Here is a 13,276-nt window from a genome sequence, read left to right as displayed (position 1 = left end):
CCACAATACTTATAAATTGTTCAATGCAATAAGCAGAAAATAAAATATCACTGTTTTGTATTAATTAATGTAAATAAAATAATTCACTTTGTCATGAATGAGATGGTGTACATGACAAATTTACTTCCAAAAACGAGATTATTAATTTTCGCATCAACATCTCATTCCAAAATGTATTTACCTTATTTAAAACTAGCAGTACCCAGGCACGCATTGCTGTGGCTCAACAAAGCATGTGTGTTCCTGAGCCACAGCAACCTTCCCCGTCCCGCAGTTCTCCCCACCATTCCCCACTCACCCGTCTCCTCGACCTCCCAACAATTCCCCATTCCACAGTCCCCTCGTCCTCCCCACCATTCCCCACTCCACCATCCCCTCTTCCTTCTCACCATGGCCCACTCCCCTGTCCCTTTCTCCTCCCCACCATTCTTCCATTCCCCTCGTCGCCCACCATCCCAAACTCCCCCGTCCCCTCGTCCTTCCCCCACCATTACCCCCTGCCTTGTCCCCTCGCCATCCCCACCATTCCCCACTCCCTCGTCCAATGCCATCCCAAATGGTCTGATGTTCCCATCAGAAAACTGGGAACATCAAGTGATCTGATGTTCCCATCACTGAAATATAAGAAAAACAGTTAAAAAATTAAATGAAAAAAAAATATAAAAATATACTATACACACGAAATGAACTGTATGGTAAACAACACAGCTCAATTCCAATGCAATTCACACAAAATAATTAAATCTAAATGAAAATAAATCAATATCTATGAAAATTCAATTTATCAATGCAATCAGAAACATTGAAAAGGAATAGTAACATATTTAGTATAGCACGTGTGTTGCTCTTACATGTGATGGCGTTGTTTTTCAAGAAAAGCATAATTTTACCTGTCACAGGTATATTTATACACATCTATATTTATACATACGAAATGAATGGTATGGTAAACAACACAGCTCAATTCCAACACAATGTCACGCAAAATAATTCAATAAAAATTTAAATAAATCGAAATCTATGAAAATTAAATTTATTAGTGCATTTGGAAACATTGAAATGGAATTTGTGACATATTTAGTATAGCGTGCTTGTTGCCATTATTTACAACAGATGGTGCTGTTTTTAAAAAAACGCACGATTTTACCTGTCAGAGGGGTGGTTTCTTCATAGTAGGTATATAAAAAACGTGCCTATTTGAATGCAAAGTTGTGTCAAAATTTCAAAGCAATTGGTGAAGAACTTTTGCAGATTAAACCGTGTGTTGCTCTTGCGTCCAACGGATGGCGCTGTTTTTCAAAAAAGCATGTTTTTTTCTGTCACAGGTGCGACATATATATAGTAGATATATAAAAAGACGCTCCTATTTGAATGCAACCTTTCAAAATTTGAAAGCAATCGGTAAAGATGTTTCGAAGATATCCCTCACATGAAAGCATATTTTTTTTTACCGTCACACACGTGACATCAATATAGTATGTATATAAAAACCTGCTCAGAAGCGAATGGAACGTTGTGTGAAGATTTCAAAGCAATCGGTGATGAACTTTCGGTGATCAGCGGTCATGCACAAACGAACGTATACATTTTTATTTATATAGATTAAAATCAGCAGTTTGAAGACTGAAAAAATAAAGTTACTTAAATTAATTACATTGTCAATTATTAAATAAGTTAATACATAGCCCTCCATCCAATTATTAATACAAAACCGTACCCGGGGTGAGGCGCCGCTGGCGGGTGAGGAGGATGGAGGCCATTGTGTGTGTGTGTGTGTGTGTGTGTGTGTGTGTTCTCACCTACCTGTACTCACCTAGTTATGTTTGCGGAGGTTGAGCTCTGGCTCTTGTTCTCGCCTCTCAACCGTCAATTAACAGGTATACAGATCCTGGGCCTATTGGGCTCTATCATATCTACACTGGAAACTGTGTATGGAGTCAGCCTCCACCACATCACTTCCTAATGCATTCCATTTGTCAACCACTCTGAACTAAAATAGTTCTTTCTAATATCTCTGTGGCTCATTTGGGCACTCACTTTCCGCCTGTGTCCCCTTGTGCATGTACCCCTTATGTTAAATAGCCTGTCTTTATCTACCCTATCAATTGCATTCAGAATCTTGAATATGGTGATCATGTCCCCTCTAACTCTTCTTTCTTCAAGCGAAGTGAGGTTTAATTCCCGTAGTCTCTCCTCGTAGCTCATACCTCTCAGCTCGGGTACTAGTCTGGTGGCAAACCTTTGAACCTTTTCCAGTTTAGTCTTATCCTTGACTAGATATGGACTCCATGCTGGGCTGCATACTCCAGGATTGGCCTGACATATGTGGTATACAAAGTTCTGAATGATTCTTTACGCAAGTTTCTCAATGACGTTCGTATGTTGGCCAGCCAGGCATATGCCGCTGATGTTATCCTCTTGATGCGGGCTGCAGGAGACAAGTCTGGCGTGATATCAACTCCCAAGTCTTTTTCTTTCTCTGACTCCTGAGGAATTTCCTCTCCCAGATGATACCTTGTATCTAGCCTCCTGCTCCCTACACCAATCTTCATTACATTACATTTGGTTGGGTTAAACTTTAACAACCATTTGTTCGACCATACCTTCAGCTTGTCTAGGTCTTCTTGAAGCCTCAAACAGTCCTCTTCTGTCTTAATCCTTCTCATAATTTTGGCATCGTCTGCAAACATTGAGAGAAATGAATCTATACCATCCGGGAGATCATTTACATATATCAAAAACAAGATAGGACCGAGTACAGAGCCCTGTGGGACTCCACTGGTGACTTCACGCCAATCGGAGGTCTCACCCCTCACCGTAACTCTCTGCTTCCTATTGCTTAGGTACTCCCTTATCCACTGGAGCACCTTACCAGTTACACATGCCTGTCTCTCCAGCTTATATACCAGCCTCTTATGCGGTACTGTGTCAAAGGCTTTCCGACAATCCAAGAAAATGCAGTCCGCCCTGCCCTCTCTTTCTTTCTTAATCTTTGTCACCTTGTCGTAAAATTCTATTAAGCTTGTCAGGCAAGATTTACCCTCCCTGAACCCATGTTGGCGATTTGTCACGAAGTCCCTTCTCTCCAGATGTACTACCAGGTTTTACTCACGATCTTCTCCATCACCTTGCATGGTATACAAGTCAAGGACACTGGCCTGTAGTTCAGTGCCTCTTGTCTTTCGCCTTTTTTGTATTGGGACCACATTCGCTGTCTTCCATATTTCTGGTAGGTCTCCCATCTCCAGTGACCTACTATACACTATGGAGAGTGGCAAGCAAAGTGCCTCTTCACCCTCTTTCAGTACCCATGGCGAGATCCCGTCTGGACCAACAGCCTTTCTAACATCCAGATCCAGAAGGTGACTCATGACCTCCTCTCTCGTAATTTCGAACTCTTCCAAGGCCGCCTGGTTTACTTCCTTTTCACCTAGCACAGTGACCTCACCTTGTTCTGTTGTGAAGACTCTTCTGGAACCTCTTGTTGAGTTCTTCACACACCTCTTTGTCATTCTCTGTATACCTGTCCTCGCCTGTTCTAAGTTTCACTACCTGTTCTTTCACTGGTGCTTTCCTTCTGATGTAACTGTGGAGTAGTTTTGGTTCGGTCTTGGCTTTGTTTGATATATCATTTTCCTAACTTTTCTCTGCTTCTCTTCTCACCCTGACATACTCATTCCTGGTTCTCTGGTATCTCTCTCTGCTTTCAGGTGTTCTGTTATTCCGGAAGTTCCTCCACGCCCTTTTGTTCAGTTTCTTTGCTTCCATACATACCCTTTTATACCATGGATTCTTCTTTTGATTCTCGAATTTTTCCTTTTGGGCCGGGATGTATTCGCTTACTTCCTCCTGACACTTTTGGGTGACATAGTTCATCATATCTTGTACAGACTTAGCTCTGAGGTCTGTGTCCCTTGGTATTTCCCTTAGTAAGCTTCTCATCTCCTCATAATTTCCCTTTCGGTATGCCAGCCTTTTGTTTCCTTGATCTTTTTTGGGGGAGATAATTCCTAGCTCTACCAGGTACTCAAAGCTCAATACATTGTGATCACTCATTCCCAAGGGTGCTTCCATCTTGACTTCCCTTATACCCTACTCATTTAGGGTAAATATCAGATCAAGCATTGCTGGTTCATCTTCTCCTCTCATTCTTGTTGGTTCCTTGATGTGCTGGCTTAGAAAATTTCTTGTTGCCACGTCCAGCAGCTTAGCTCTCCATGTTTCTGGTCCTCCACGCGGGTCTCTGTTCTCCCAATCTATCTTCCCATGGTTGAAGTCTCTCATGATTAGTAGTCTACATCCATTCCGGCTAGCAACAGTAGCTGCTCTCTCTATTATGTTAATGGTGGCCATGATGTTTCTATCATATTCCTGTCTGGGTCTTCTGTCATTTGGTGGTGGATTATATATGACTACGACTATAATGTTTTGCCCTCCAGTTGTTATAGTACCTGTTATGTAGTCACTGAAATCTTCACAGCCCTGAATAACCATCTCCTCAAAATCCCAGCCTTTTCTTACCAGCAGAGCTACACCACCACCACCTCTTCCTTCTCTCTTTTCCCTCATAACATAATAGTCGTGTGGGAACACTGCATTGGTTATGGTTTTCGTTAGCTTTGTTTCTGTGAGTGCTATTAGGTCTGGGTTTTCCTCTAATACCCATTTTCAAAGTTCATTTGCTTTATTTGTAATTCCATCAATGTTAGTGTACATTGCCTTGAGGCTCACTTTCTTCTGTCCTTTCTCAAATCGCCTCCTTTATGAGAGTTCGGCTGGTGGGGGAAGCTGATCCATGGGTGTAAGGATTTGTGAGGTGGATCACAGGGGTCTCAGAGGATACTGGGGTGAGCGGTGGGGGTCAATTGAAGGGGGGGGGGTGACAGGGAGGGTATAGGATAAAAGGGGAGAGAGAACAGGAAGGAAAAGGGGGAAGAGGGGACATAACGGGAGGAGGGGAGGGGTAGCAGAGTGGGAATGGGGTGTGGGGGAGGGATATTTGGCTAAGCATTTGAGTGGGGGCAGGGAGGGTTTGGGGTATGGGGTGGGGTTTCTATGCAGAGAAGGGTGGTGGGGTTGCCCTCCCCTCTAGTGTTACTGAGTACCTGGTTGTGGGTTCCCCCCTCACCTCTGGGGGATGTTGTGTTGGGAGCTGTGATTTCCTTATTTTTCCCTCTCGCCTGTGTGTGTGTGTGTGTGTGTGTGAGTGTGTGTGTGTGTGTGTATCTGTGTGTGTGTGTGTGTACTCACCTAATTGTGCTTGCAAGGGTTGAGCTCTGGTTCTTTGGTCCCGCCTCTCAACCGTCAATCAACAGGTGTACAGTTTCCTGAGCCTATTGGGCTCTATCATATCTACACTTGAAACTGTGTATGGAGTCAGCCTTCGCCATATCACTTCCTAATGCATTCCATTTGTCAACCACTCTGACATTAAAAAAAAGGTCTTTCTAATATCTCTGTGGCTCATTTGGGCACTCAGTTTCCACCTGTGTCCCATAGTGTGTGTGCGCCCCTTGTGTTAAATAGCCTATCTTTGTCTACCCTATCAATTCATAATGTGTGTGTGTTTATGTGTGTGTGTGTGTGTGTGTGTGTGTGTGTGTGTGTGTGTGTGTGTGTGTGTGTGTGTGTGTGTGTGTGTGTGTGTGTGTGTGTGTGTGTGTGTGTGTGTGTCTGAAGAAGACTGAAAAAGATGAGCAGTTTCAGAAGATCTTGATGACCATGTTCAGAGTGCCACGGCAGTGTATGATTGCTGACTGCTCAATGACCCTGGACCTTTGAAGATGTTCTGAAGGCTGAAGCACTGAGAGCAATATGCCTGATGTACATAATTAGACCTCAGTACCAGGAAAATTCGTTCCTATTTCATAAGAACATTGGAGTACCTCAGTTTTTTATTACATGGTAACTGCTAGAGCTCTATGGTATTGTTAGTGATTTGGAACACTAAAACACATATGTATGACTAATCATATGTAAACCAATGAAAGATTTGTTTTCTAAATTTGCACTAACGTGCATTCTCCTTATACATTGTCGGGGTGTCTCCCTCTCTAGCCAGTCACCACCAAGTATTAGTAGTGAAAAGCTTTACTTACTGTAGTCCCACGGGTCTTCCCCTCAATCCTTACGGTGCCATTGTTCACCAAGGAGAGTCTCCCAGTCTATCTCGGGCCGGCCTCGTAGCCTAAGACGAGTGAGAACACGATCACTTTACTTGATCATGTGCCCGCCCCGACCGAGGGCTCTACCGCTCACTAATGGTCGCCAACTGGTGTTTCCCGTGTCCAGTAACACCTCAGTGGAAATAGTAATAATGTAGTAGTAGTAGTGGCCCCATAGAACACTGATTAAGTTGGTAGCAGGTAAGTATATGATTAAATCATTCACTCTCAGAAGCAACAAGGTAATGGAGGGTTGATACAAACACGGCAGTGGTTTTGTAGTTTACTTAAAAGATTAAAGAATCACAGCTCTGGATCAACAATATGGCAAAGGAACAAATGAGCAGCTTCATCAACATTTATAATAATAACGTAACACCAGGCACATTGCCTTACACTTTTAAATTGTACATTTATATATGTATATATATACTCTGGCAAAAACTTATAATATAAATGACACTTCAGGCACACAACCTTACACTACTAAATTGTACATTTATATATACATCCTCTGGCTCAAACTTATGATATAAATGACACTCCAGGCACGCAGTCTTACACTGTTAAATTGTTCATTTATATATATGTATTCTCTGGCACAAACTTATAATATAAATGTCTTTATCACGGTAATCTCTTCATCAAATCACAGGTGCAATCACACACCATATATATCTCGTGAGAGTTCTATAGCCTCTCCTTTAACAACTGTCTTATTAGAAACAGACATTGGTGAGCCCTGCTCACGACATAGAAGATACTCTGGTTAATAGCTAACTAAAGGGGAATGGGAGGGAAAACTGAATTACCTACTTCCACCATCAATGATGTGGACTCGTCCTCTGTTGAGGGTTGAATTGAAGTTCCTGGTCCCAGCTCACGACTTGCTGAAGGGAACACCCCCACACACACTGATGCTCTTCCCAGGACTTTAAACAACTCCCAAAAACGCGTCTTCTCCGTGCTGCTTCCCTCTGCAGGTTCCGTGCTCCTCCACAACCTCTTGAAGGGTTGGAGTCGGTCTCCTGGCCGTCGCCTTCTCCTTACAACTACGTCTGCAGTCCTTACTCATGGCTGCAGTCGTTCGTAATTCCCAGCTTGTTTGTTCTTCTCCTTCCTCACGGTGAACTGGCCCAGCCGCTACGTCATCACCCGACTGGTGAAACTGTACAGTCGTCCCTGACGTCACTGCCCAGACTCCACTCTGGCTAAGCACCTGTCACTGGAGCACTTGTTGCTCGTTTCCCGTCAATTCCTTCTTCTGTCCGCTTCACGGAGTTAAGGAAGACCTCACAGGATGCTTGCAGATCACTGGTGATGCGTATATTCACTGGAGAGGGGCGAAAACTGTCAGACTGACAGGACCCCTTATATGCACGTCCGCCCTTGAAGACGTGTCGTATCAAACTCCTTGGCGCCACGGGGCACGCCGCCTGGCCCCCCTTCCACTCGTGACTTCATACTTGTCAGGGGCGTTTCTCATTGGCTCCCTGTACTACGTCACCGTTCTTGATCAATCTGGTGCCACTGACGTCATAACGTCTTGGCGGGAAAATGTAGGGGCTGGCGCCATCTTGGCGTCCAAAAGGGCCTAAGCCACTGGCCAAAACACTCTTCTTTAGTTAATTTCTCGTCAACGTGAGAACACCTCATGCTCCCACATATGTCAAATTGTTCCCTGGAAGGCAGAGAACGTTCGGGTATAATAGATATTACTCATACAGCTGGCGTGGGAGAAATATAAGGGGGGGGGACACCGTCACAATATCCACATAAATTTCAGGATAGTTTGCAAATTTTACGAGAAAAAATTTGCTTTGTTTTAATTTTTATCTCTATATAGGTAAATCATGTCTGTCATAAGCAACACATATATTTAGGGATATTGAGTGAAGAATTTGAAAACAATTGTTCCTTTTTTGTATATTTAAAATGCCAAACATGTACAATATTGCAAATACCAGTTGTTTTGCATATATTCTTTAGAGCACTTATTCTGAACTCTGAAAGAAACATCACTGGTTTAATGCTAAATATTAAAACAATCCTAAACAACGAACCTACACATTTGAATCAATAGACGTGACGACGTTTTGGTGAGTCCTGGACCATTGTCAAGTCCAGTAATACAAATATAATGGTAACATTAAGCATCGGTGAACCATGCCTCGAGCTGCCTGAACTGTCTGCTTGCTGCTGCAGGCCGGACCACTGGAGCTCTAACTTTACTACAGAATTTTTTTTATTCCGTCACAATTACCTGAGGTTACACATGCATAAAAATTTGGCTATATCATCTTCTAGTTTATTATTTCGCGAAGAAAATATATATATAATCTCCAAATTTATTTTTTGTGAGAGTTCTTAATAGTTGTTTTATTACTATGCTTACATTTTTATGAATTCACTTTGATACAGCACATTACTGGAATTATTTTATGAATTCACTTTAATACGGTACATAACATGATGGAATAACATTATATGTCAACCCTTTCTCGCACTTGCTTATAGTCAATATTGGCTTATTTAATTAGTGCATATGTGACATACTAATTGATTCAGCAACATATATTAGCAAAGAAGAAAGATAAATAACATATACTTATACAACCCGTTCTCGCACTTGCTTTTAGTCAATATTGGCTTATTTAATAAGTGCATCTTATTATTATTGCATCTTATTATTATCAAGCATCTTATTTTTTGCTTCTTAATTACAATTATTACTTAACCTATACCGTTGATAGGTTTAGTAATAATTGTAAATAAGAAGCAATAAGATGCTTATCTTAACATTCTAAGAAGGTTAGGTGAGGTCGGTGTTTACTATGAAGCTTTTCAAGGTAAACTAAAATATTCACAATCAATTAGTATGTCACATATGCACTTATTAAATAGCCAATATTGACTAAAAGCAAGTGCGAGAACGGGTTGTATAAGTATATGTTAGTTATCTTTCTTCTTTGCTAATATATGTTGCTGAGTCAAAGGATTCCCCCATGGTAATATTTTCACTTAATGACTGTAATCTCTTTCAGGCTTGCCACTGGGCCAAACTTATTGGTGATGACACATTCTTATCCCTCTCATGAAGCAGTGATGGTCGACGACCCCAAGGTGCCAGGAGGAAAGAAACTCAAGTTCTTCAGTCCCTTGGCGAAATTGATCGATGTCATAGCTGACGCAACAAATTTTACGTAAGTTTTTTCTGCTCCTCTGTTAAGAGTGAATGGTAATTTACTAAATACAATTTACTAATTATTGTGAGGTTACACTTCTCAATAATTCCACTTCTTTATTATCCTAACACTGACGACTTTCTTCCTCTGAATCTCTCTTTATCATTTGCTGTAATGAATAAACCTGATTCCGCCTGTTTAAAATATATTAATTTTGTTCCTTAATTTAGAGTGTTGGAGATCAAGTTTTATGTGATATTCCCTATTCCTCATATCCTAGAAACAAGCCTCTGGACAAAGTTTGTTTATGCAACGTAAAGGATATACTTTTGATGTTTAATACTATATAATAGGTTTGAATCATTAATGAGTAGGAACACGTGATATGAAGGATAACAATTAGAGCTATACACAGCATGATACTTAACAGAATTAAGCCTTTATGAAAAATGTAGACACTATGCCTGAAAAGCTAGTTATAATCGTCCATGGAACAGTATAATAAATAATTCAGATATTTTCCATGAAGTCATTATAAGACCAAAAATTACACAAGACGAGTGATGCTAGGTATCAGATACTTCAAAATTTTTATCAAGGAATAAGTGTCTTCAGTGGACATTATAAAAATAAGATTTCCTATTATTTCAGAATTCTGGACAAATGACTCGATAGAGATAAGGTATCCATTATTGAGATGGCTAACTAGCCGAAACGGCTTCCTTTGCACCGGCGTCCTTGATTTAATTAAAGCCAACACCAAAATGGTAGGGAACCAGCTAAATTGGGCAGTCAAATATATGTTGAAGATGACCAATACCCAGTATTTATTTGCAATCATCACATGATGGGGAAAATGATAAAAGAATCAAATGCCATGTGGGCATTTAGACTCAAATAATGCCTGACGTAAAAAGAGGAACTGACGTAGCTCAATGAACACACTGTCACTGTTCGTCCCTACCTATTTCTTTTTGAGCACCTAACAATATCTGCTGTAGAAGAAGAATCACAAAAATATACAAGAATAATCATAAAAACGTGTTATTCGGTTATGCGTAAGTATTCACTGGGAAATGCATAAGTTGCCCACTAAGTTGCCCACAAGGCATAAGAGCCCTGTTGCATAAGCAACAGGGCTCCATTAAGGAACATATAATCTCTTCCCACAATCAAACCATCGCCAGAGAAATCCTAGTAAACAACACAGAAATCATTGATAGATACAGCGATAGCAGGCGGCTTGACGTCTGCGAGGCACTACACATCAAGAAGTCAACACCAGCAATCAACAGCCAATTAATGCACAACTATATTCTACCCACCTCAAGACTCCGCTCCAATATAGAAGCATCAAGATATATGGACCAATAGGCTTTCTACAATCACTTCCATTCAATACCCATTGTTTCGTGTTCTGTCTTGTGTTTAGGAATTTAATACCCTATTAATACCACCTCACCCCATCCACCTCACTCAAATGTAGATATAAACAAATCGAAGATGTGTAAGTTCTATTCAGTTGTGTATGTGTAAACTAAAGTCTTTGAAAATGTAATAAGTTTTACGAAACGCGCTCAAGTGTCGCGTCAGACTAGAAATAAAAATGAATTTTGGAGAATTGATTTTTGAATTACCACTAACAGTGAAAAGAAACGTACGAAAGATCGAGAAAATTCGTGTTAGAATTATTAATCTTACTTTTTCGGTCATATTTAATAATATATATATATATATATATATATATATATATATATATATATATATATATATATATATATATATATATATATATATATATATATATATATGTCGTACCTAGTAGCCAGAACTTCGTACTCGGCCTGCTATGCAAGGCCCGATTTGCCTAATAAGCCAAGTTTTCCTGAATTAATATATTTTCTCTAATTTTTTTTCTTGTGAAATGATAAAGCTACCCTTTTCATTATGTATGAGGTCAATTTTTTTTATTGGAGTTAAAATTAATGTAAATATATGACCGAACCTAACCAACCCTACCTAACCTAACCAAACCTATGTTTATAGGCTAGATTATGTTAGGTAGCCGAAAGAGTTAGGTTAGGTTAGGGTAGGTAGGTTAGGCAGTCGAAAATTAATTAATTCTTGAAAACATGGCTTATTAGGCAAATCGGGCCTTGCATAGTAGGCTGAGAAGTGCGTTCTGGCTACTAGGTACGACATATATATATATATATATATATATATATATATATATATATATATATATATATATATATATATATATATATATATATATATATATATATATATATATATATATATATATATATATATATATATATGTCGTACCTAGTAGCCAGAACGCACTTCTCAGCCTACTATGCATGGCCCGATTTGCCTAATAAGCCAAGTTTTCATGAATTAATTGTTTATATATCTACGTTAATTTTAACTCCAATAAAAAAAAATTGACCTCATACATAATGAAACGGGTAGCTCTATCGTTTAATAAGAAAAAAATTAGAGAAAATATATTAATTCAGGAAAACTTGGCTTATTAGGCAAATTGGGCCTTGCATAGTAGGCTGAGAAGTGCGTTCTGGCTACTAGGTACGACATATATATATATATATATATATATATATATATATATATATATATATATTTTGGTAGCAGTCTTTCCTGTAGACATATATTATTAAATATGACCGAAAAAGTAAGATTAATAATTCTAACACGACTTTTCTCAATCTTTCGTACATTTCTTTTCACTGTTGGAGGTAATTCAAAAATCAATTCTCCAAAATTCATTTTTATTTCTAGTCTGACGCGACACTTGAGCGCGTTTCGTAAAACTTATTACATTTTCAAAGACTTTACACATACACAACTGAATAGAACTTACATATCTCCGATTTGTTTATATCTACATATGAGTGAGGTGGATGGGGTGAGGTGGTATTTAATAGGGTATTAAATTTCATCAACACAAGACAGAACAAGAAACAATGGGTATTGAAATAGAAGTGATTGTAGAAAGCCTATTGGTCCATATTTCTTGATGCTTCTATATTGGAGCGGAGTCTTGAGGTGGGTAGAATATAGTTGTGCATTAATTGGCTGTTGATTGCTGGTGTTGACTTCTTAATGTGCAGTGCCTCGCAAACGTCAAGCCATCTGCTATCGCTGTATCTATCGATGATTTCTGTGTTGTTTACTAGGATTTCTCTGGCGATGGTTTGGTTGTGGGAAGAGATTATATGTTCCTTAATGGAGCCCTGTTGCTTATGCATCGTTAAACGCCTAAAAAGAGATGTTGTTGTCTTGCCTATATACTGGGTTTTTTGGAGCCTACAGTCCCCAAGTGGGCATTTGAAGGCATAGACGATGTTGGTCTCTTTTAAAGCGTTCTGCTTTGTGTCTGGAGAGTTTCTCATGAGTTGGCTGGCCGTTTTTCTGGTTTTATAGTAAATCGTCAGTTGTATCCTCTGATTTTTGTCTGTAGGGATAACGTTTCTATTAACAATATCTTTCAGGACCCTTTCCTCCGTTTTATGAGCTGTGGAAAAGAAGTTCCTGTAAAATAGTCTAATAGGGGGTATAGGTGTTGTGTTAGTTGTCTCTTCAGAGGTTGCATGGCGTTTCACTTTCCTTCTTATGATGTCTTCGACGGAACCATTGGAGAAGTCGTTGTTGACTATGACCTGCCTTACCCTACAGAGTTCTTCGTCGACTTGCTTCCATTCTGAGCTGTGGCTGAGAGCACGGTCGACATATGCGTTAACAACACTCCTCTTGTACCTGTCTGGGCAGTCGCTGTTGGCATTTAGGCACATTCCTATGTTCGTTTCCTTAGTGTAGACTGCAGTGTGGAAACCTCCGCTCTTTTCCATGACTGTTACATCTAGAAAGGGCAGCTTCCCATCCTTTTCCATCTCGTAAGTG

General features: G+C 39.9%; 1 protein-coding gene across 1 annotated transcript in view; it reads left to right on the top strand.

Moving 5' to 3' along the window:
* Positions 1-9,371, top strand: part of LOC123755113 (uncharacterized) — a 74,634-nt gene extending 65,263 nt beyond the window's left edge. The window contains exon 6 of the mRNA XM_045737594.2: positions 9,209-9,371. Coding sequence (XP_045593550.2) covers positions 9,209-9,371 — 163 coding nt within the window. The remainder of the gene's footprint in view (positions 1-9,208) is intronic.
* Positions 9,372-13,276: the final 3,905 nt, after the last annotated feature.

Source organism: Procambarus clarkii, chromosome 28 (genome assembly GCF_040958095.1).
Source record: "Procambarus clarkii isolate CNS0578487 chromosome 28, FALCON_Pclarkii_2.0, whole genome shotgun sequence".
In the NCBI taxonomy this organism is placed as follows: domain Eukaryota; kingdom Metazoa; phylum Arthropoda; class Malacostraca; order Decapoda; family Cambaridae; genus Procambarus; species Procambarus clarkii.
The sequence above is the reverse complement of the archived record's forward strand: the minus strand, read 5'-3'. Positions and strand labels throughout refer to the sequence as shown.